The sequence below is a fragment of the Carica papaya genome, chromosome 4 (genome assembly GCF_054855325.1).
Source record: "Carica papaya isolate Zhongbai chromosome 4, ASM5485532v1, whole genome shotgun sequence".
In the NCBI taxonomy this organism is placed as follows: domain Eukaryota; kingdom Viridiplantae; phylum Streptophyta; class Magnoliopsida; order Brassicales; family Caricaceae; genus Carica; species Carica papaya.
The window spans coordinates 13403284-13426408 of record NC_142312.1 but is presented as its reverse complement, the minus strand read 5'-3'; the positions used below and the strand labels follow the sequence as shown (position 1 = coordinate 13426408).

Here is a 23125-nt window from a genome sequence, read left to right as displayed (position 1 = left end):
ATGGCTACAGGATAGTGATACACTAGAATAGATGCAAATCATTATGTGTGCTTCAGAATATTCTCAGATGATAAGTTTGTCATTCTATTATTTTATGTAGATGATATGCTGATAATAAGACAAGACATTACAGAGATTAGTGGTTTGAAAAAAGAATTGTTTGACTCTTTTGAGATGAAAAATTTTGGACTAGCATAACAGATTTTGGGTATATGGATTACTCGTGATAAGAAAGCTAAAAGTTATGGTTGTCACAAGAGATGTATGTTAAATAGGTTTTAAATAAATTTTATATGAAGAATGCTAAGCCAATTAGCACACTGCTTGCTAATCACTTCACACTTAGTAAGAAATTATGTCTGCTACTAAAAAAAATGATAGTTATTCCTTACTCTGCAATTAGAAGTTTGATGTATACTATGGTTTGCACTGGACCAGATGTTGCTTATTTTGTTGGTTTAGTAATCATATTTCTTTCTAGTCCTAATAAGAGTAATTGAGAAACAGTAAAATAAATTTTTAGATATTTGAGAGGTACTTTTAAGATATACTTATGTTTTGGAGGCACATAACCAATTCTAGAGAGATTTACATATATAGATATGACAGGTGACCTTAATAGTAGGAAATCTACTTCAGGGTATATGTTTACTTTTGCAGGGAGAGTTGTATCATCGCAGTGTAAATTGTAAAAATGTATTACTTTATCTACGACTGAGGCAGAGTATATAACTTTAACTGCAACAAGTAAAAAAATACTCTGTATGAAAATATTTCTCAAAGAGTTGAGTTTGAAGTAAAATAAATATATGATAAATTGTGATAGTCATAGTACTCTAAATATGAGTAAGAATGTCATATATCATTGTTGAACTAAGTATATTTATGTGAGATACCATTAGATATGAGATGTAATAAATAATAAAAAGATACTATTGAAAAAAATTCACACCGATAAAAATCCAACTGACATGTTGACCGAAGTAGTGATTCGTAATAAACATCAGTCTTGCATCAAGGTGGGACTGGTTAAAAATTGAACAATGTATGGTGGAAATCTCCTTATGGGTTTGAAGGGGAGATTGTTGGTTTTGTGTCCAATCCATAAGGGCAAATTAGTAAATTAAAAGAAATAAAAAGAAAAAAATTAGGGCTGTAAGTTTTTGTGTGAGAACGATTTCTTCTCCCACACACACATATATGTTGCACGGAGTTCGAAGAAGGAGAGCAATACAGCAGCACTAGAAAAGTAGAAAAAAAATTGGTTCTCTCACTCTCACACACGTAGATCGAGAATGTGAGAAAGACTTGGTTTATTTTTTAGAAAAGAAAAAGGAAAGCGAAACATATTCATATTTTTTCTCCTCTGCGCACAAGTATCAAGGCAGAAAAGGAAGTGTTGTTTGGTTATCTACAGAAAAATTGAGACAAAAATTATTGATAAAGATTGGTAATTGTTTTTTGGTATTTTTAAATCAATCTTTCGAGAATTATTATTTTTAATTATTTTGGTATGATCATTCAAGAGAAATTAAGTTTGTTCATAGAAGGATTTGTGATTTCTCTAGAATAATATGTACTCGATTTTCATAATAGTGAATTTGATTCGAAATTTATCTCATGGTTTTTTCCTCTAAATTAGAGAGTTTTTCGTGTAAATCTTGTGTCTTTTTGTTTTATTGTTGTTTATTTATTTGCATAAATATTGATTTGGAGATTAATTAGCTTGGAATTAATAATTGGATTATCTGAATTAATTTTGGTGATTGACTTAATTCACACGAGTGAAAATTAGAATATTTAAAGACCTAAAATTTTCTGGTGACACAATACTCTACGGCAAGACACTAAAGAATATTGGATATGTTCCTTCTACTTTCTCTACACCACCCAATGTCTCCATAACTATATTCTTAACAGTTGCCATCAAGACTGATTGAGTCAATCCCATATATGAGCTCACCAAGGCCGCGAGCAATATCGAGAATCAAATGATGAGCAGGTTAAAAGCTCAAACCATAACTATAATTATCGTTGCAAATTTAATTAGAATAGCCATTTTTGCCATGATCATTGTTTATGTATACCAACTTAAGAAGGAAAAAACTCTTAGAGATAACAACGACAATAACATCCAGAAAAAATCATATCATTCAATTAAAAAATCAATTATTGAATCTAAAAATCCATTAACTAAGATGATATGATCAATACAAGCAAAAATATCTTCATTTTCATGCTTGACCATGAAAGATAGCAACGAACCATTATCATTAGAGGCCAACAGCTTGATAATGACCATGAAAATGAACAGAGTAGAGCTATAATAATCAGTCATGTAAATGAGACAACCAATAAACATAGACACTTATTAGTGATTGTTGACAAAGAGAGCTAGCTAGAGCTACGGTGGTGAGAGAGGTTGTTGAAGAGAGTGTTTATAGAAAGCTATGATGATGATGAGAGGTTGTGCGTCAAAGAAAGAAAGGCATGACACTATTTTATTTTTATATTAGATCTACTATGTGTTATGAGAATAAAAAAATATTACATAAGATGTCATATAATTAAAAGCATGACATTGGATGTAGAAAAAAAAAAAACTAAACCAAATTATGCCACGGATGCAAACTAGGCCCACCTAGTATCTCTACTAACACTGATAACGAATAAGAACTAGAATTTGGTTTTAAGTTATAAAAGCTAAAATTAAAGAAAAAATAGCATATGAATCAATTTGAACATTTTAAAATAGTATAGAAACCAAATTAATATTTTGGTTTTTTCTTTTTAGTATAAAAGTTCAAACTCTAATTTTAATTGTGCTTTCCAAGAGAATAAGGAAATATAATAGTTTTTGTTGATAAATAATTATTTAATTGTTGTGTCATATGTATATTAGACTCCTAGATAATGCTAATTATTTTTTAAATTAATATATTCAGTTATAATTATACATAAACCCAAAGAACCTCATTGCAATTTCCACTAGGATTCATTATAAATGCAATTGTTGGATTAGCGTGAAGGTAAGTTTAGGAAAATGTATAGACTAAATGCCTCTATTCATCTTGACCATTTCAAAGATAGAGACTCACAACTGCTCTGGACCCGTATTGAGGAAGGTGAAAGAGGAGAGTCCTCTTTTGACCCTAAATCACTTTTATTATTGACTCATAATTTTATCAAATTATTAAAAAAATATATATATATATTTCTATTACATTTCTATTTATCAACAAAATTGTGTTTAAAAAATAATAATAATATTAGTGATCAAATTCTAATAAGTATAAAATTTTGGGGCAATTTGGTGATTTAATCCAAATAAAGTAAAAACTCACTTTTGCCCATCATCTCACTCTTGTTCTATATATATGTGTGTATGTGCGTGAATGGATGTAGGCATAAAGCTGCTTCAACTCTCTACTTGTACACCATAGCATAATTTATTATTTGTGTTTCTGTGTTCATATATATTACAGGCTATACTCAAACAATGCTGTCTCCTTTTGTTGGTTGCTTCAGTGGGTTATTGGCTGAAGACGAAATAGTAATGAAGAAACCAAGTGTGATTTACAGATCAGATGATGAGTTAAAGACCGATAAAAATGGAGATTTGTTGCAGACTCAGAAAGAGGAAAGTGTTATAAGAGTGAAAGTTACGATGACAAAAGCTGAGGCTGCTCGGTTACTGTCAAAGTGTAAAGATGGCGGAATTCTTGAGTTCAGAGACGTGGCTCGTGAGATGGTGAATGTTCCATTTAACAGAGTTCATCTTATCGTTCCTTCTTCCGCTATTACTCACACCAAACAAACCCTACTTGATACTGTTCCTGAAGAATAATTATGTTAATTAGATTATTTTCTAATTTATGTACGTAGCTAGAGGTTTCGTTTGCGGCTGTAATCTTGAGGAGGGAACCAGTTTCTTCTTGGGTTTTAAAGTTTTTTTAGCTGCTCTCTTTCTTCATCAGATGCCAAGAAAGCTGCTCAACTTCCCCCCCCCCCCCCCCTTTTGGGTTTTATGCTGGTAGGTTATGACTAGATAGTCACGGTGTTTACCAAGTTTCCCAAACAAATAAATTACTGTTACTATATAAATTATAAATTATATTTACCAACACATTTTTGTTGGATGTCGGACTTTTTTTATTCTTTATTTAAGAGATTATGTTATTATTAATGTATATATGTAAATTATTTTTGTGTTATCATGTTAAAATTAAGAAAATATTTGGCTTTAAATCCTATTTTTCTGATCCCTTTGATGACATTATATAATTTCAATCAATTTCAGTTCCTTAATTAAAAAAATGTTTATTATTATTAAATAATTATTATAATTTAGAAAATATTAAGAGAATTGTGATTTTGGCTATTATGATAAATATTATAAGAACAAAAAATTTGAGATCATCCAGAAAATTGGAGCATATTGGATAATAAATTTTTTTCATTGAAAGAAATAAAGATTTAGAATATTTTTTTGGTTCATGTATTAAATGTACACATTTATGAATTAGGGTATTGCTATTTATTTATATAAAACTTATTTAAGTATTTGGTACAAATAAATAAATTGAATTTATGTATGTCTTCTCACACTGATGGCAACAGAAATGGTCAAAGTTTGTACATAAATTTTGAAAATTTAGTCTCGAAGAGACTTTTGATAAATATGTCTACATCTTGATTGACGAAGAAATAATTAAAAATCCGGCTTCCATTTTGAGATCACAAATTCTTAACCAAAGTAAAATCAATTTCTACATGAAATATTAGACTAGCTAGCTGTAAGGTATCTGATATTCTAACACTGCCGTAAATTTTTTATATTCCGTATCGATAAAAGATCGGATTATTATTATTTGTTTTCTGATTTGTCAAGATATTAAATTATGTTCAAATTAAATTACAAAACCACTTGTTGGTATTATCCAAATTAAAAAAATAATAATAAAGAGTCGTTTAGATAGTGAAAAATGTACAATCCTTAATACATAATGTCTTTTAAATATATTATTACTTTTTTAACTGTTCAATAATAAGTTATTACTGTATAAAAAATTTACGTAATTTTTCGATAAGAATTATAATATAAGATTTTGTAAACGTTTTATAGTATAAGTATTTTATTATCTGTCGGTATAACTCATGAATTGAGAATAAACTAATAAAATTGAGAAGACTTTAAAAAGTCATGGATATATTTGCGTTAAGAGATGAGAAGACTATACTAGTTATAATAACTTTGTTGTCAAGAAAATAACCTAAGAAACTTAGTGATTTGAGAAAAAAACTCGCTTGGTAGCTTTTCTATTATTTAATATTAGGGATGACAATGAATTGTGATTAAATTTTGCAAAAACCTAAAACTCATCTAGTTTTTTAAATATCAAAATCTAAACACACCCCTAACTTAGAGAGCTTTAAACGTTAATTTTATTTTTGGTTGATCGAATTTTTAGGGTTTATTATATATGAATCAAATTAAGAAATATATAATAGATATATATTTTTAATTAATATTAAAATATATCATATAGACCAAATAAAAATACAAAAGTAAATTTTTCTAGTCAAAATTAAAAAAATATATCTATAACTAAATTAATTTTTGATAAATTTTTATATGTCTAATCTGAAAGTGGCATATTATGATTTAAAGAAAAAATAATTTAATTTATATTTAACCTGATTAAATTTTTAAAAAATATAATTTTAATCAATTTTGATTAGTTAGCTAATGTTCACCAGATCTATTCATGTTTTGCTATTTCTATTGAAGATATAACTAAATGCCAATGACCCTATAGTACAAATGTAAATTGGAATATAAACTATTATATCATTTTGTTGAAGGACAAATAACAATGTATCTATCTTGGATAACATCATAATGTATTAAAAAATTGTTTAGTCACTGAAACTAAGCTTGAAGTGTATGTTTTAAGCTACGAAATGACTTATTAAGCTTGCACACAAAGCCAAGATGGTTTTATCAGAGAAAAGAATACGTGATTTATATATATATATATATATATATATATATGAATTTTCATGGCTTTAAAGCGCTGGATACATTATTATATACTCTAATATTTGAAACTACAAATAAAAAACAAGTTTAATTTTTGTAAACTTAACAACCGGACTAGAGGTTTTGTTGCAACTAAGCCATTTTTATAATGATATTTGACACTGCCATATGATTTTCTTTGATTTTATATGTCAATTTATTACGAATAATGTTCTCATGGGTGACAAAGACTAAGTATTATTTTATATCAAAACCAAAAATTTTTTACTAACAATCTTCATGTACGGTTCATACTTGTTGTATTACGTTTGATCAAGCTACCACATTTGACAGTTACTCTAAAGGACATGCCTGCATGAAAATATATTTTTAAACCTAAAGCTAATTCAAAAATAATTATGGATTTGCAAGATAATAAGATGATGAGTAAAGTCAGTCTCGGTCTAAAATGAAAACCTCAAACACAACTCTTTAATTAATTTAATTCTGAGTATCATCTTAACCTAATTACCTGTTATACATGTATTCACACCAAATTCCAAGCATTAATGTGTATTACTCAATTTTTATTAAAAGTTAGTAACAATCTGCACAAATATTATGTAAAATAAAATTATAACTATTCAGATGGGATGTAAGTAGTTTGTATAATAGAGACATGTTCATGTTGTATACTATTTTAATTAATACTGAATTGACCAATAGCAAAGTTTATCATATCTATAATATACATTAAAATAATAGTGAAAAAAACCACATGCCTCTTTCTTATTTTTTCTTAAAATAATGTGTCAATATTAATTCTAATTATATATTCTATCAAGATAAATATCCACATATATTTTCAAATACAAAAATAAAATTAATATAATAAACTATATATTTGAATTTTTTAAATATAAAATAGAATTTAATTTATTAATTACAAATTGTACCCTATATAATTTTTAAGTGAAAAAATTTTGGTGATGTATATATTAGTTATTTATCTAAATTTTATAAATATAGATAAAATTTAAATTTTAAATTACTATAAATTATGCATTATAAAATTAATTTTTAAAATTATGTGTTATGATATTAATATGCACCTCTCATACAAAATAATTTTTGGTGGCTTGTGATCTTAAATATGTACTAGGGAAATGTGTTGTTTAATAAAAATCTTAAAGATAGAAAACCAATATGCACCCATACACAATACTTTTTTCACGATAGTAATCTATACATACACACGTGGGAGCTTTGTTACCTAAGGATTAACTGTCAATGGCAGGAGTCAAAGTTGTAAGGTGGAAAGTTAATTGAACGCGTAAATATGTTGATTACTTTAATCACTTTTAATAATTTCTGGTCAATTATTATTAGTTGCAAGATTATGTGGTATGCCATGAGAAAATCTCAATCAATAAATAAAATTAATTAAATTTCTTGGTCTCAAATTGACTGTACGGATATGAGAAACTATCAAAGATAATTCTATATAACTTAAAGTCTAAGCTATTAATTCTTAAAAATATATACGTATAAATCTAATGGTGAGGATTAGAGGGGGTAGAATGAAGGACTTAGATTAGATGAGAAGAGAAATACAAATATGGGTGGGCTGAGGAAAAAAAAAAAAAGAGAAAAAGAAAAGAAAGGAAACAAGGGAAAAGAAAGAGAGATCAGGCTACAGGGGAGAGCAGAGATTGAGGAAATTTGGAAGGGGATTCGGGAGAGGAAGTCGAAGAGAAGTACGAGTGAAGGCATTCTACAAATCTAGGAGACGATGAAAGCCAGAGGTAAATAAATTCTAAATTTCAGACTTGTGTATGATAATATAGTGTGAATTTCCATCTGGTCGATTCGGTGGTTGATTTATGATTCTGAAAGAGTAGAGCTGCGGAGAACGGTGGATAGAGATTGTTTAGTGGCGGAAGTGAAAGAAGGAGGTCAATCGCATAGAAGGAGTGTGGTGTACGGTGTGTTTAGGTTTGTGTTCGGTGAGGGATGAGATGACGTAGAATGTGTGTGAAGTAGGGGCTGTAGGTGAGAGAGGGAGGGAGTCTATCTGAAACTGGGAACGGCGATGTGCGTTGCCGTTTTGAGGTGTTGAGGTGCCGATATTGGTGCCGTGATTTGGAGTGTTGGTGCGCCGATATTAGCGACGACAAATAGGGAGGTTGATGCGCCGATGCTGGTGCTAGCGAAAATATGTATGTGTGTGGCCAATTGAGGGCCAATGTATGGGAGTGTGCACTGTATGTTGCGAGTTCGGGAGACGTGGCTGGGTGTATATGAGTATATCACCGATTTATGTATGTGGCCGACTGGGGCCGGTGTGCGTGAGTATGGACTGTGTCCCATGAGTTCTGATTTTGTGATTGAATGGAGTGATGTGGTGTGTGTGGTTGGTGTGTGCGTGAGTGGCCGAACTAAGGCTGGTATATATATATATATATATATATATATATATATATATATATATATATATATGTATGAACTGTGCTCATGACTGGTTGTGATGTGGTGGCAGGGACGAAGCTGTGCGTGTATTTTCACTGGGTGGAGTGTGAATATTGCTGAGGTAATTGTGTGTGTGGCCAATTAAAGGTCGGTATGGGTACAGGAAACGTAGGGGATATGTCCTAGAGGTAATGTTGTTGTGATGCTGTTGTGGTGTGGAGGTGTAGGGTGAGTGAGCGTAGCATAGGGGCTGGTATGAATTTGATATGGAAGTTAATGATGGGAGTTGAAGTGGGATAGTTACGAGTGCATAGAGGAATGGATGGGTGGAGGTAATGGGATGGTGGTCTTGTCGTACAGGCGTTACTAAAAGATCATAGGGATGGGTGAGAGTAGTATTGTGTCATAGGTGAAGGAGTATTGTCGGATTAGTTGTTCAAATGTATTTCCATGCTTTGTTTGAAATTTTGAATTTATTTTATTGGAATAGAGTATACTCACTAATGTTATTTACAAATATAATAGGATATGAGTTATTTACAGATATAATAGGATATGAGTCAGAGCTAAAACCCTAAGCGGTGGGATAATACGTAAATGAATCAAGTTAACTGAATAATGACATACAAAATTCACTCTAAATATTCAGACAATTTACTTCTCTATACTAGATATACATTCTTTTTTTTGAATCATTTGTCACTTAGAAACTATTAATTGTAAAGTGAAAGTACTAGGATTGATGTAGGTAACTATTGAATTGAATGCATGTGGTTTATTTGGATTTGAATGAGATCATGAATATAAATGAATGGAGCACAGGTGAAATTTGGGGCCATAGAACACCTAGAGATTTTACAGTTGGTATCAGAGTTAGGTTGCTAAGGTTAAATTATGTGGTAGATTGTAGAAGCATTTTAGGTTGAGTGATTGACGGAGGCTATTGTGATGCAGGTAGACAATGAGAGGGGATGAAGAGAGGCAGAGGTCGTCCTAGGAGGGGATCCACCCCAGCACCCTAGGATCCACCAGCAACGCGGCAGAGGGTGCCTTCCTTTCATCAGGTGCGCCTCCCCTTATCCACCTACGCCACCCACTACTCACCAGAGGCCCACTTCCATCTGTGTAGAGTGGTCAAAAGTCTAGCAGTGATGATCCGAGAGAGGGAATTTCGAGCAGAGGCCTCTTACACCCCACAATATAATGTTAGTCAAGGTGGAGTAGACACGAGTAACATTTGACTTGTCAATTAGTATGATGATCTCAAATTTAAAGAAACTCTTACGTCTAATCAAAATAAGAGAACACTCTATTAATAGTTTAAGGTAATATTAAACATTAAAAATTCGCAATTGGGTCAGTTCAATTATTATATCTCTATATACATCATCTATATATATGATTTAATTAATTAGATCAACTAATCTTTATCTTATAGAAACTATCACATAGATATTAGTCTTACCGGATCATTAATATCCTATTTTGATGATCCAATGACTAAAAATATTATAAATTAAATCATAAAAAGTTTTACTCTCATTATCAAGATCCACATCTTGATGTAAAATCTATAAATTTAATCAAAAATTTTATCACATATATTAAACAATAAGATAATAAATGTGATAATAAATATATTATTGTCATATATTAAAATAAACTATCAAATAATAATGTATTCAATATATTACATGAATAATTGGATCTTTAGCATAATACTTATATCTCTAACACTTTGATCCTCTTGTGGCTCAGAACAAAAAGAAGTTACCTCAGAACAAAAAGTACACCTAGCTACTTTTATATTGAAATGACCAGCGGAGCGATGGTGGAGTTTAAATAGGGGAGCCTTAGTCCCCCCAATAACTTGGGAAATGTTCTTAGAGGTCTTCAATGTAGAGTATTTTCCAGATTTTATTAGATAACGGAAAAAAAATGATTTTGCATAGCTTCAACAAGAAAAATTGTCAGTGGCAGAATATTCGGAGATATATATAAGCTTGGGACAATTTGCTCCAGAGATTATGATGAATGAGTGGAAAGAAGGCTAGGAGGTTTGAGAAGGGATTGAGACCGGAACTATATCATCAGATAGTGTTGTTCGCTTTACCCACATATCAAGCAGTGTTGGAGAAGGCATAACTAGTAGAGACCCTGCTCTAGAGTACAATATAGGGTTTCCTAGCCACAATCAGATGCCACCACAACCTAGTCAGACAAAGAAAAGACAGAAAATAGTGTAAGATTTAGCTACATATCACTAGATAACCCCGAGGAGTTCAGATTGTCCACACTGTGGCAGGAGTCATGGAGATCGCTCGTGTACTACTATTAATCGAGGATGCTACCGATGTGGCAATACCCAACACTTCGTACGGGATTTTCCCCTACCTAGGGAGCCTAGTAAACCGTTGGTACAGGGTCGTGTATTCGCCCTGACTGCTCAAGATGCGGAGGCAATCCCTGAAATGATATAAGGTACACTCTATGTTTCGAGTTTGCCAGCTAAGGTTTTAATTGAGCTGGGAGCCACACACTCATTCACTTCATGCATGTTTGCACCTAAGTTGAGGGTAGACCTGGTAGTGTTAGATTCCATACTTACAGTATCTACTCCCACTAGTGGTGCCTTATATACTAATGTAATATATAACTCATGTGGGGTAGAAATAACCGGGAGAGAATTAAAGCAAATTTGATTCTACTAGACATTAGAAATTTTGATGTAATTTTAGGGATGAATTGACTTGCCACTCATCATGCACATGTAGACTGCTTTCGTAAAGAAGTGGTATTTAGAATCCCGAATGAAGAACCTTTCTCTATATAAACAAAAGACGGACGAATTGTACTGCATAAAAAAAAATTGGGTTAGAGGTGGTAATAAATAGTTGTACTTTCATTTATTGTTTATACCTCATAATGCATGATGTACTGATCGATTCTATGATTGTGGTATGTGACATTTTGAGTTCATATACAGGCAAAGTAACGTTCTTACTAATGTATTTGATAAGTCATGATCGTAAGGGACTCACTCTGCAGGAGATACTTATAATACAAGATTGTATTGATGTATTTTCGGAGGACCTCCCTGGCTTATCACTGGACCGAGAAATTGAGTTCAGAATAGAGTTACAACCGAGAACACAACCTATTTCCAAGGCCCCATACAAGATGGCAAGATCAGAATTGTTGGAATTGAGTAAGTAATTACAGGAGCTGTTGGACAAGAAGTTCATAAGGCCGAGTGTGTCACCATGGGGAACACCAGTATTGTTTGTGAGGAAGAAAGATGGGACTAGCGCATGTGCATAGACTACAAAAACCTGAATCAAGTAACCATAAAAAATACGTATCAACTCCCGAGAATAGATAAACTCTTTGATCAGTTGTAGGGGGCCAAGGTATTTCAAAGATAGACTTACGATCTGGGTATCATCAGTTGAGAATGAGGACTGAGGACATAGCAAAGACGACATTTCACACCAAGTACATACATTATGAATTTCTTGTTATGCTTTTCGGACTAACGAATGCACCTGCAATATTCATGGATCTAATGAATTGAGACTTCACACCTCTCTTCTACCGCTATGTGATAGTGTTTATAGATGATATACTGATATATTTCAGAGATTTAGAAGAACACGCTAAACATTTAGTGATTGTATTAGAGATCCTTTGAAAGGCCAAGTTGTATGCTAAATTTAGTAAGTGTGAATTTTGGCTAGAGCAAATATCATTTCTGGGTCATATTGTGTCATAAAAAGGAGTATCTGTGGATCCTACGAAAGTAAAAGAAGTAGTGAAGTGGGAAAGATCGAGCACTATGGCAGAGGTCATGAGTTTTTTAGGATTAACAAGATATTATCACAAGTTTATCAAAGGCTTTTTGAGTATTGCAGCACTGCTTACTCGGCTGACTAAGAAGAGTGTAAAGTTTAAATGAGATGATGACTGTGAGGCTAGCTTCAATGAACTTAAGCAAAAACTCACTATAACACCAGTATTGATTATTCCGTATGGGGAAAGGAGTTTTGCAATATACAGTGATGCCTTATATTTAGGGTTAGGCTGTGTTCTTATGCAACATGGAAGGTAATTGTTAACAGATCCAGACAGTTGAAAGTACAAGAAAGAAATTATCCAACACATGATTTGGAATTAACGGCAATGATTTATGTATTGAAACTATGGCAGCATTACCTATATAGGGAGACTTTTGAAATTTACACCGATCACAAGAGCTTGCAGTATTTATTCACACAAAGAGAACTGAATATACAACAAAGATGATGAATGGATTTGTTAAAAGACTTTGACTGTAAAATTTGATACCATCCAGGAAAAGGTAATGTAGTAGTAAATGTTCTCAGTCGAAAGAGCACCGGAATGTTAGCATATTTAATGATATTTGAGTGGGAGGTACGTAAGGCAATGCAATGGTTGGAGATTCAGGAATAGTGTCGAGGGAAGTATGGGGCTAGCTTGAGGGCTCAGCTGACTTTGATTCAAAGGATTAAAAAGGGACAATTAGTGGATACCGAGTTACAAGTGATCAAGGAACGGGTCGAAAGAGGGGTACCAGTGGGGTATAGTGTGCATAATGATAGAGTACTCAGGTTTAAAACTCGGATATGGATTCCAAATAATACTGAATTATGACAGAAAATTCTTAAGGAAGCTCGCAATACCAGGTTTATCATTCATCCTGAGAGTACCAAAATGTACCGAAATTTGCCAAGGCATTATTAGTGGAGGGGAATGAAACGAGACATTACAGTGTTTGTGTCAAAATGTTTAACGTGTTAGCAAGTGAAGGTAGAACATTAGAAGCTTGGGGGGTTACTACAACCCTTGCTAGTGGAAATGAGAACACATATTTATGGACTTTGTGACTGGATTGCCAAGGACTCGCAAAAACCATGATAGTATTTGGATAGTTATGGATCGCCTAACCAAGTCATCACACTTCCTAGTTATGAAGGTATCAGATGCAGTTGATCAGTTGGGTATGTTATACATCAAGGAGATCGTCAGACTACATGGAATTTCGGTTTCTATTGTTTCAGATAGAGACCTCAGATTTATTTATAGATTTTGATGAAGTTTGCAACAGGATGTGAGTACTAACTTAAACTTTAGCACAACTTTTCATCTACAAACGGATGGACAAAATGGAGAGAACCATACAAGTATTGAAAGATATGCTGAGGGCATGTATTGTAGACATTGGGGGAAATTGGAAAGAGATACTGCCTCTAATGGAATTCACATATAATAATATTTACCATGCTAGCATCAGAATGGCTCCTTATAAGACTCTATATGGAGGACCCTACAGGTCACCCATTTGTTGGGATGAAATCGGAGAAATGCAATTATTGTGGCCGAAATTGGTAAAGGAGACCACTGCAAAGGTGGAGGTAATATGAAGGAATCTACAGACGGCATAGAGTAGACAAAAGGGATATGCAGATAACTGGAGGTGAGATTGACTTTTGAGGTAGGGGCCATGTATTTTTGAAGATATCTCCCATTAAAGGCTTGTTGAGATTTGGAAATAAAAAAAAATCAAGCCCCCAGTTTATAGGTCCTTTTGAGGTTCTTGAAAAAGTGGGTACAGTGGCGTATTAGATCGTACTTCCTCTGAGGTATGCTGGAGTTCATAATGTATTTCATGTGTCGATGTGCGGAAGTATCAACTCGACCTAACGCATATCATATGAGTTGAGTAACTTCTATTGGAAAGGGATCTAACTTACGAAGAGAAACTGATCAGAATCTTAGTGAGACAAGAAAGGAAATTGAGAAGTCAGGTAGTGTCTATGGTGAAAGTATTGTGGCAGCATCATAATAACAAGGAGGCAACTTCAGAACAAGAGGACGAAATGAAAATTAACTATCCGCAGTTATTTGAGATAATGTGACGAAATTTGAGGGTTCAAATTTCTTTTAGGGGGGAGGGGGGATTGTAATGTCCTGGTTGGTTAGGTGAACGGTGAGGATTAGAGGAGTAGAATGAAGGGCTGAGATTATATGAGAAGGGAAATATAAAAAGGGGTGGGCTGAGAAAAAAAGAAAGAAAGAAAAGGAAACATGGGAAAAAGGAAGAGAGATCGGACTATAGAGGAGATGAGAGATTAAAGAAATTTGGAAGGGGATTCGGGAGAGAGAGTCAAAGAGAAATACGAGTGAAGGCATTCTACAAATCTAGGAGATTATGGAAGCCAGAGGTAAATAAATTCTAAATTTCAGACTTGTGTATGACAATATAGTGTGAATTTCCATATGGTCGATTTGGTGGTTAATTTATGATTATAAAGGAATAGAGCGGCGAAGAACGGTGGATAGAGATTGTTTAGTGGTGGAAGTGAAAGAAGGAGCTCAATCACAGAAAATGAGTGTGGTGTATGGTGCGTTTAGGTTTGTGTTCAGTAAAGGAGGAGATGAGTTAGAATGTCTGTGAAGTAGGGGCTATAGGTGAAAGAAGGAGTCTACGTAAAATTGAGAACGGTGATGTGCATTGTCATTTCGAGGTGTTGATGTGCCGATATTAGTGCCGTGATTTAGAGTGTTGGTATGCCGATATTAGCATGTGTGTGTGGCCGATTGAGGGCCGATGTGTGCGAGTGTGCATTATATGTTGCGAGCTCAGGAGATGTGGTTAGGTGTATATATGTATATCACCAATATATGTGTGTGGCCAACTGGGGCCAGTGTGCGTGAGTATGGACTGTGTTCCATGAGTTCTAATTTGGCGATTGGATGGAGTGATGTGGTGTGTGTACATGTGTATGACTAGTGTGTGCGTGAGTGGCTGAACTAGGGCCTATATATATATATGTATGAATTGTGCTCATGACTTGTTGTGATGTAGTGGCAGGGACGAGGTTGTGTGTATATTTTCACTATGTGGAGTGTAAATATTGCTGAGGTAGTTGTATGTGTGGCCAATTAAAGGTCGGTATCGGTACAAAAAATGTAGGGGATTTGTCCTAGAAGTAATTTTGTTGTGGTGCCGTTGTGATGTGGAGTTGTAGGGTGAGTGAACATAGCGTAGGAGATGGTATGAATTTGATATGGTAGTTAATGATGGGAGTTGAAGTGGGATAGTTGAATGTGCATAGAGGAATGGATGGGTGGAGGTAATGGAATGGTGGTTTTGTCGTATAGGCGTTTACTAAAAAATCATAGGGAAGGGTGAGAGTAGTATTGTGTTATAGGTATAGGGGTATTGCCGGATTAGAGGTTCAAATGTATTTCCATACTATGTTTGAAACTCTAAAGTTATTTTACTGAAATAAAGTATCATCACTTTATATCATTTACAGATACAATAAGTCATGAGTCGGACTTAAAACCACAAGCGGTGGGACAATATGTAGAGGAATCAAGTTAACTAAACACTGACATACAAAATTCTCACTAGATATTCATACAATTTACTTCTCTATACTAGATATACATTCTTTTCTTTTTTAGATCATTTGTTACTCGAAACTATTAGTTGTAAAGTACAACTATTAGGATTGATGTAGGTAACTATTGAATGGAATGCACGTTACTTATTTAGATTTTAATGAGATCATGAATATAAATAAATGGAGTACAAGAAAATTTTGGGGACAGAGAACACCCGGGGGTGTTACATCTAAACTATTAGTCTTAAGCCAAAAAAAAAAAAACTACAGAAAATGTTTCTACCAGCAGATAATCTAATTGATTCAATTTTGTATTTTTGCACATTTAAAAAAATACTTGATTTGAATTAAACATAAATTAACTTATAATATTTTAAATTTTATTTATAATGATAGTTTAATATTACTTTAGATTTTATTTGGGAGAACAGTCCCATGCCAGAAAAACATACCTCTTAAGAAAAGAACAAAAATACAACGTCTCAGTACCCATTTCAATGAAATTAATCTTCTTGAGGAACCCATATATCAGGATACTGGGTAAATTAGACCTTCAGTGTTAGCAGAATAAGATAAGCAAAGGATTTATTATATAGAGTTTCCTACCCGGTGAACACCATAAGAACATTTACCTACCTTTGAATGATAAGGATCGTGAATCAATATCCAATAGTTTTGACACCCTATAGATTACCCTCAAATATCTCAAGGAGCTAATTCAAACATATCACAACTAAGAACTAAACAAGGAATCATTCGAACAGATCGCAACTAACTAAATGGGGACAAAATCGAGCAGTGCTAACTTCACTCAGCTAGCCTAATTACATGCCAAATCAAAGAAACTCAAGATCATGGCAGACAGGCAGCAGAAGCAATTATCTCCATTTGATTATTTAGCAGATTCTGGAGCCTCAGCAGTTTTGACTTCTATTGGGCATTGGGACACATAGGGCTTAAGCTGCAAACCATAAATCAGCAATGTGTAAACATGATATGGAAGTAAACCATATAGGAACAGATTAATCCAGTTCACAGTGCAAACAATTAATCCAGTTCACAGTGCAAACAATTCAAGTGACAATGCTATTATGGGAACGAATAATATTCTTTTTTTTTTTTTATAAAATTCATTTGGAATTGTCTAGAAACTTAATTTTTACCATTTAGAGAGGAATCTTTACCGCCTCAGTTAAAATAAACGTACATGTCTAAGTGAATTCCACAAATAAAATTCATTTGTTCTAAGCATAACTTAAATGACTAATTTCAGAGCTAGAAATTTTAGCTACAACGAGTAGTAAGTATCCATTATTCAGTGCATGATCACAGCTGTCCAAAGGATATTATGCAGTAGCAGCAACATTTGACTTCAATCCTCAGAATAAGCAAATTGATTGCAGATGATGAAATCATATCAAACACCAGCAATTAGGAATATTAAATGATCCAAGCAATTATTTGAACCTTTGAATGTCAAGACATAAATGCAGTGGAGAAAAAGCCAATGACAAAAGAGATAGCTTTCTTTTTTGGTGAGAAAAATCTTATTAAACTTGTTACAATCCCATCCCTTCCTTCACTTTGCTGGTGGCAGTTCAATTTTTTAGTAGGAGGCAAAGAAGTTTTATCTTTCATAAAGAGGGCATGCTGAAGTCAAAGATGAGGGCAGCAACAAGGCACAAGAATATACCTCACTTGTAAGCATAAGCCTCAATGATTCAATCATCTTGACCAGGAGGCACTTTACTGATTTCTTCACTAGAGGGCTAACAACAGTCTTTTATGAAGAACTTACAGCAGTCTTAAAATATTTTTTCGCAGCTCAGGTGAGATTCGAGGATTTTTATTCAACAATCCACTCGGTCCCCCACCTTCTACTATCAGAAAAACGTGAATATGTGTAAATATGTAAATATGTTATTTTTATCATGAACCTAAGATCTCTCTTCTCATTGCCTTAGAAGGCAATATAAAAGGGTCAAATCTCGTATCTAATAACTGGGAGAAAGTTATTATAATGCTTGGGATGAATTCTGACGGTACCCTTGCCAAAGAACTCGGATGCAAATCTGCCCAACTCCCTATAAAATATTTGGGTGTTCCTCTTGGTGCCAAACATAAAGACAGCAAAAGTTGGGAGCTGGTCATTGATGCTTTTCAAAACAAACTGGCATGCTGGAAAAGTAAATAGATATCTTTCCAAAGGTGGGAGACTTACTTTAATCAATAGCACCCTGTCTAACCTCCCTATCTACTATTTCTCGATGCTTGCTATACCTAAGAAAATTGCTAAGCAACTAGAGGCCATTCAATATCGTTTTCTTTGGGGTGATGGTGACTCTAACAGAAAGATCCACCTGGTTAAATGGGAGCAACTGAAAAAATCAAAGAGAGATGCGGATTAAGCATTAAATCCATCTCCAGCCTCAATAAAGCTTTACATAGTGAATTTGGAGGTTTTGGAATGAAAATAACAGTTTTTGGAAGAAAGTTATTTCGTGCAAATGGTTTGGCAACATGTATGACCCTACTATTTTGGAGAAGTTCAAGTTTGGTCTTAGCCTACGGAAGAGTATTTGGAGTTCTAGTAAAATGATCCTAAATAATTCCAAATGAATTGTTGGAAAGAGTGACAAAATTTGGTTTTGGCATGATACTTGGTGTGGACAAATGAGCCTCCAATGCCAATTTCTTCACATATTTGCTATCGCAAGAAACAAAGATATTCTTATGGAAAATGCTTATGGAATCAGCTCCCCTCTGGCTTGGAATGTGGCTGTCACCAGAAATTTGAAAGACTGGTTGTTGAAGAATATGAAAATCTTATCCAAATCCTTGCAAATGTTAAAATGGACACTGAAGCTGATAAATTAAGTTGGAATCTAAGCAAAAATGGCTCTTTTACTGTCAAATCTCTATACAGAAACTTGATTGACAAAAATCACTCTACTACTGTCTTCCCTTACAAAATCATATGGAATAACTCTATTCCACCCAGAATTTCGGTGTTTGCATGGAAAGCAGCTATGAACTCTATCCTCACGCTTGACAACCTTATGAGAAGAGATTTTATGTTGGCTAACTGGTGTGTCTTAGGCAAGCAGAATACGGAATCTTGCAACCATCTTCTTCTTTTCTGCCCAGCATCCTACAAACTATGGATTATGGTATACAAGCTGCTTGGTGTCTCTTGGGCTATGGCCAGTTCGGTCAAAGGTGAATTGTTAGCTTGGGAAGGACTCACTTCGGGTAAAAAGTGGCATAAGGTCATTCCTTTAACAATTCTTCGGATTATTTCAAAAGAAAGAAACTGTAGGATTTTTGAAGGCAAAGAAACAAATTGTCTTTATTAAGGATAGATGGCTTTCACTTTTTTGGCTCCATCATCTTTGGTCGTAACCCCTAACTCTTTTGATGATCTTGGACATATTGTAGATATATTCACTGATCTGTAAATACTCTCTTTATACATGGATTCGCCCCTTCGGCATTCTTTTTAATATTTTTACTCACTTTTATCTCAAAAAAAATCTTGTATCTAAAAACTCCACCATGGAATACTTCTCCATTGGACCAAGTTATTTTGGACATGAATTTGATCTTAATTTCAACTTCATCGTCTCTGACACATTTATGCTTTTGGTGTAATAGATTGAAGATGCAATATGGGCTAACAGTTAAACCCTTCATTCTTATCTTTTCCACATAAAGGGAAAACAAAATAAGGGAACGTGTGCCTGATTCTTATAAAAAAAATTATGCACCTGATTATAAGTTGCAGAATTCTAACATCCATCAGAAATTTGAAAAAGGAAAATAAAAAATATTTATGAGATATACATACCTTGAAGTCAGTTAAATCAGGGACAACATAATTAGGCAATTTCTCTTGCACCACAACATACCCACCTGCACCAACATTTTCCAATAAGTGTTAGAAGATAAATCCTTTATTTTTTAAGATAAGAAGATAAGCATGTAAGTGCCTTTAGCCATTGAACTTGTAACTTCCATGTCAGGATGTTCTACTTATTTTCAAATTGATCCAAAGTAAAAGAAATAAAAAAAAAATCATAGGCTTGTCTTTGAAGAGATTTAGTTGTCATCACCTCAAACAAGTAAAGTGTTAAATCTGCAAAGCTTGTAAATACAATTCGAAGACTTTAAAATTTTCCTATGTTGATTAGCTTCTTATGCCACTATTCACGAATAAGAATATTCAAAATTGTAACTAACTTCACACTAAACGATCTATGAGATAACCACACAAGCAAAAAGAAGAAAAACTTAATTTAACATCCACCACAGGTTCAATAATATTAACAACATATGCCAACATGCAACAGCAAACATATATCTAAAGCTCATACAGTGTCAATCAGCTACAGTTAAAAAGTTTGTTGAAAAATGATTCCTCGATATCCAGAATTCCAAGGTATGACAACTACAAGTATGATTGATAATAAACACCAAAACATAAGAAATACAATTAAAAGTAAAGTTGACGGCAAGTCATGGAACCTTTTCGTGTATGGAAACCCGTGGGTTTGCAATTCTTCCCTTTGTAGTAATCTCTAGGCGCTCGTTTAGATGAGAGAATGTCAAGAGAAGATGTGCGCTTTCTTCGCATAGCCCTTCCTATCCCTAGTATGAGTCCCAACGGCATTGTTCCCTCTTTCTCGCAAAAAGAATCAAACCTTAAAAACAAAAATAAGGCAATAACTCTTTAGCATCAGACTGTTGCAAGTTTTCCAGCGAAAGAGCACTTTTCTTTGTGAAAAGGAAATTAGGAAACCATTCAGCTAAGTGTGGAGAAGAGGGTTTTGAGGGGTTTTATGCTACTTCTCTATGCACCAAGGTCTTCATGAGTCCAAAATTGACAGGACTGGCAAAGACCAGAATCCCAGCACATACCAGAAAATAGACCAGACGGATGTGAAAAGGATCATAATGAATTTGTTTCCTTCCAAAGAACAAAATATATATATATATATATTTGTAGAATGCTGAAACAAATTACATACAAACTCATCATTCACTCTACTTTCTTAGCAGCCAAAAACACAGTACCCTTAGTGGAATGGAAAAACCTTACAACCAAATTAATTCTTCACCACATACTATCTCTATAAACCAATTGCATTCCTCTTTTTATTCCATTTTCATTGCATATGTCACAATGGAAGTAACACGAGACAAAAAGAACCCCATAAAAATAGATTTTTAAATTTTAAAGATTTTCAAATCACCATTGATCCTATTGGAAGAGGTAACAGATGCAAGAAAATTTACTAATCTAATTGTAGAGATGTTTTGGTTGAGGGTCAATACGGGGTAAGAAGATAGGATACGCAAACCATGTGATGAAACTAATTAATTTACAAAAATTAATTCAAAATCCTACTAATGGTGCATGTGTGTTAGTGACATTCATTCAAAAGTCATCCCACTAATAAATATTTATTTTCCATGAGGGAATGGGAAATTGAAATATATCTAAAGAGAAATTTAAATAAAAGTGAACAAAGCAAACGAAAATCTCATGAATAATTAATTCCTCCGCATTCCTTTTTTTCGTGCTATTCATGGTTTTTGCACTTTGTTAATCCATGACCAACAAGCTAAATTTATCCTTTACTTTTTGTTGTTATTTTATTTCTTCTACATTTTTCATATGAACTAATATGTTTTATGGCCATTAAGGAATAGAAAAGGAAAAAGGTAGGTGAGTTATCTGTGAAATCATGAGGCAAAAGCTATAGAGCAAGCATTTCCAAAGATCTAATGTTATGCTTCCAATCAATTACATGCCATAATGCTGAAAGGAAAATCAGACTCATTTAAAAGGAAATAGTCTACCAAAAGAAACATCAAATGGTGTTTAACTTGATCATCGAACTTAAACAAACTTCGTATTCACCTTTTATTTAACTACAATGTAAGACAAAACATAATTAGAAAAAAACAAGGGCCAAGCATAAATAGTAGTGTAATTTCTAAACTAGACTTGAAATATCAACAGACCTAAAGTATCTCATTTTCCTAATCAAACAAACCATTAGATGACTAATATCAGGAATCATACTCTCTTAATTTACATGATATCATTTACAAATCCACTATGTACTAGCAAACAATTATGCTGTGAAATGAATACTAATGCTTTGAATGAGGACCTAAAAAAAACAATTTTCGATAAGCATTCAAGAAGAGTAATCTTTTTGAAATATCCAACAAAGATACAATATACCATTTATTAATAAACTGCATTGTTAAGAAAGCCTAACTGAGATCAGAAAAGTTAAGGGGTTCAGGCACACCTACGGCTGGAGCGATTGGGTTCCAAACCTTTCTTTTCCTTTCCCTTTTTTTGCTTTCGTTCACCTTCGCTTGCTGTTTTCCTATCTGTACAAACGCAGAAATCCCTTTTTCTTCTCGATTCCCTTAAGATCCAAAATCGAAATCTCCCTTTCCTCACTGAATTCTAACCTACTCAGCGCCTTTCGGTTTGTCAGCTCTATTTTCTTCTCCCCCGCCGCACCTGCAAGCCTCTCTGTCGAACCGTCTGGCTCTGGAAGCAAAGCCACAAAACTCCTGAATCGCTTGACGTCGTCGTTTCGGTTGTTAGTAGTTTGAAATAAACGGCGTCGTTTTGGCAGAACTTAGAAAGGGTTTGGATTCTGGGCCAGCAAAACTGTGTTTGTTAATTTTGAACGGATTTTGGGCTGGTTGGATTAGGCTTTTAGGGTTTCATTCATTTTTCATGTCTTTTACTTCTTTCTCTTTTTACTTTATAACTTTTTTTTTTTTTTTTTGTTCTTTGATTCTTTTTCTTCTTAATTACATAATAATAATCTAAATTAAAATTTACTTAAAAATGAAAAAATTATTCAAATAAAATTAGAATGTTACAACATCTTAAAATACATTACATTAAAATCAAATTACTCCCTGAAATTCTTTTGATATTTTGGGGCTAAACAAAAACGTTTTGTTTGGTACAATATATTTCATTTTTTTCTGTTTGCTAATGATATTATTGTAAAAACTCTTATATCTATATAAAATGCATTTTAATATAAGGACATTGAGAGTTATATAATAACTAGTGCAAGTTTGAAAATTATGTACATAGTGTAGCAAGTAACAGTTTGGGCACAACCAAATTAGAGAAAAATCTTTACAGCTTTTTTGAACTCTA

At 33.4% G+C, this 23125-nt stretch overlaps 1 protein-coding gene and 1 long non-coding RNA gene across 2 annotated transcripts; one reads left to right on the top strand and one right to left on the bottom strand.

The window, feature by feature from the left end:
- The first annotated feature begins 7479 nt into the window (after window positions 1–7479).
- LOC110825915 (uncharacterized) lies at window positions 7480–9843 on the top strand. The gene is made up of 2 exons (XR_015818426.1): window positions 7480–7827; window positions 9446–9843. It is a non-coding gene; the product is annotated as an uncharacterized LOC110825915 (long non-coding RNA).
- Window positions 9844–16480: 6637 nt separating this feature from the next.
- On the bottom strand, window positions 16481–22518 carry LOC110812385 (uncharacterized). The gene is made up of 4 exons (XM_022039153.2): window positions 22245–22518; window positions 20446–20621; window positions 19769–19833; window positions 16481–16882 (listed from the first exon to the last, which is right to left on the bottom strand). The coding sequence occupies exons 2-4, from the start codon at window positions 20588–20590 to the stop codon at window positions 16814–16816; spliced, it is 279 nt and encodes a 92-aa protein (XP_021894845.1). The 5' UTR covers window positions 20591–20621; window positions 22245–22518; the 3' UTR covers window positions 16481–16813.
- Window positions 22519–23125: the final 607 nt, after the last annotated feature.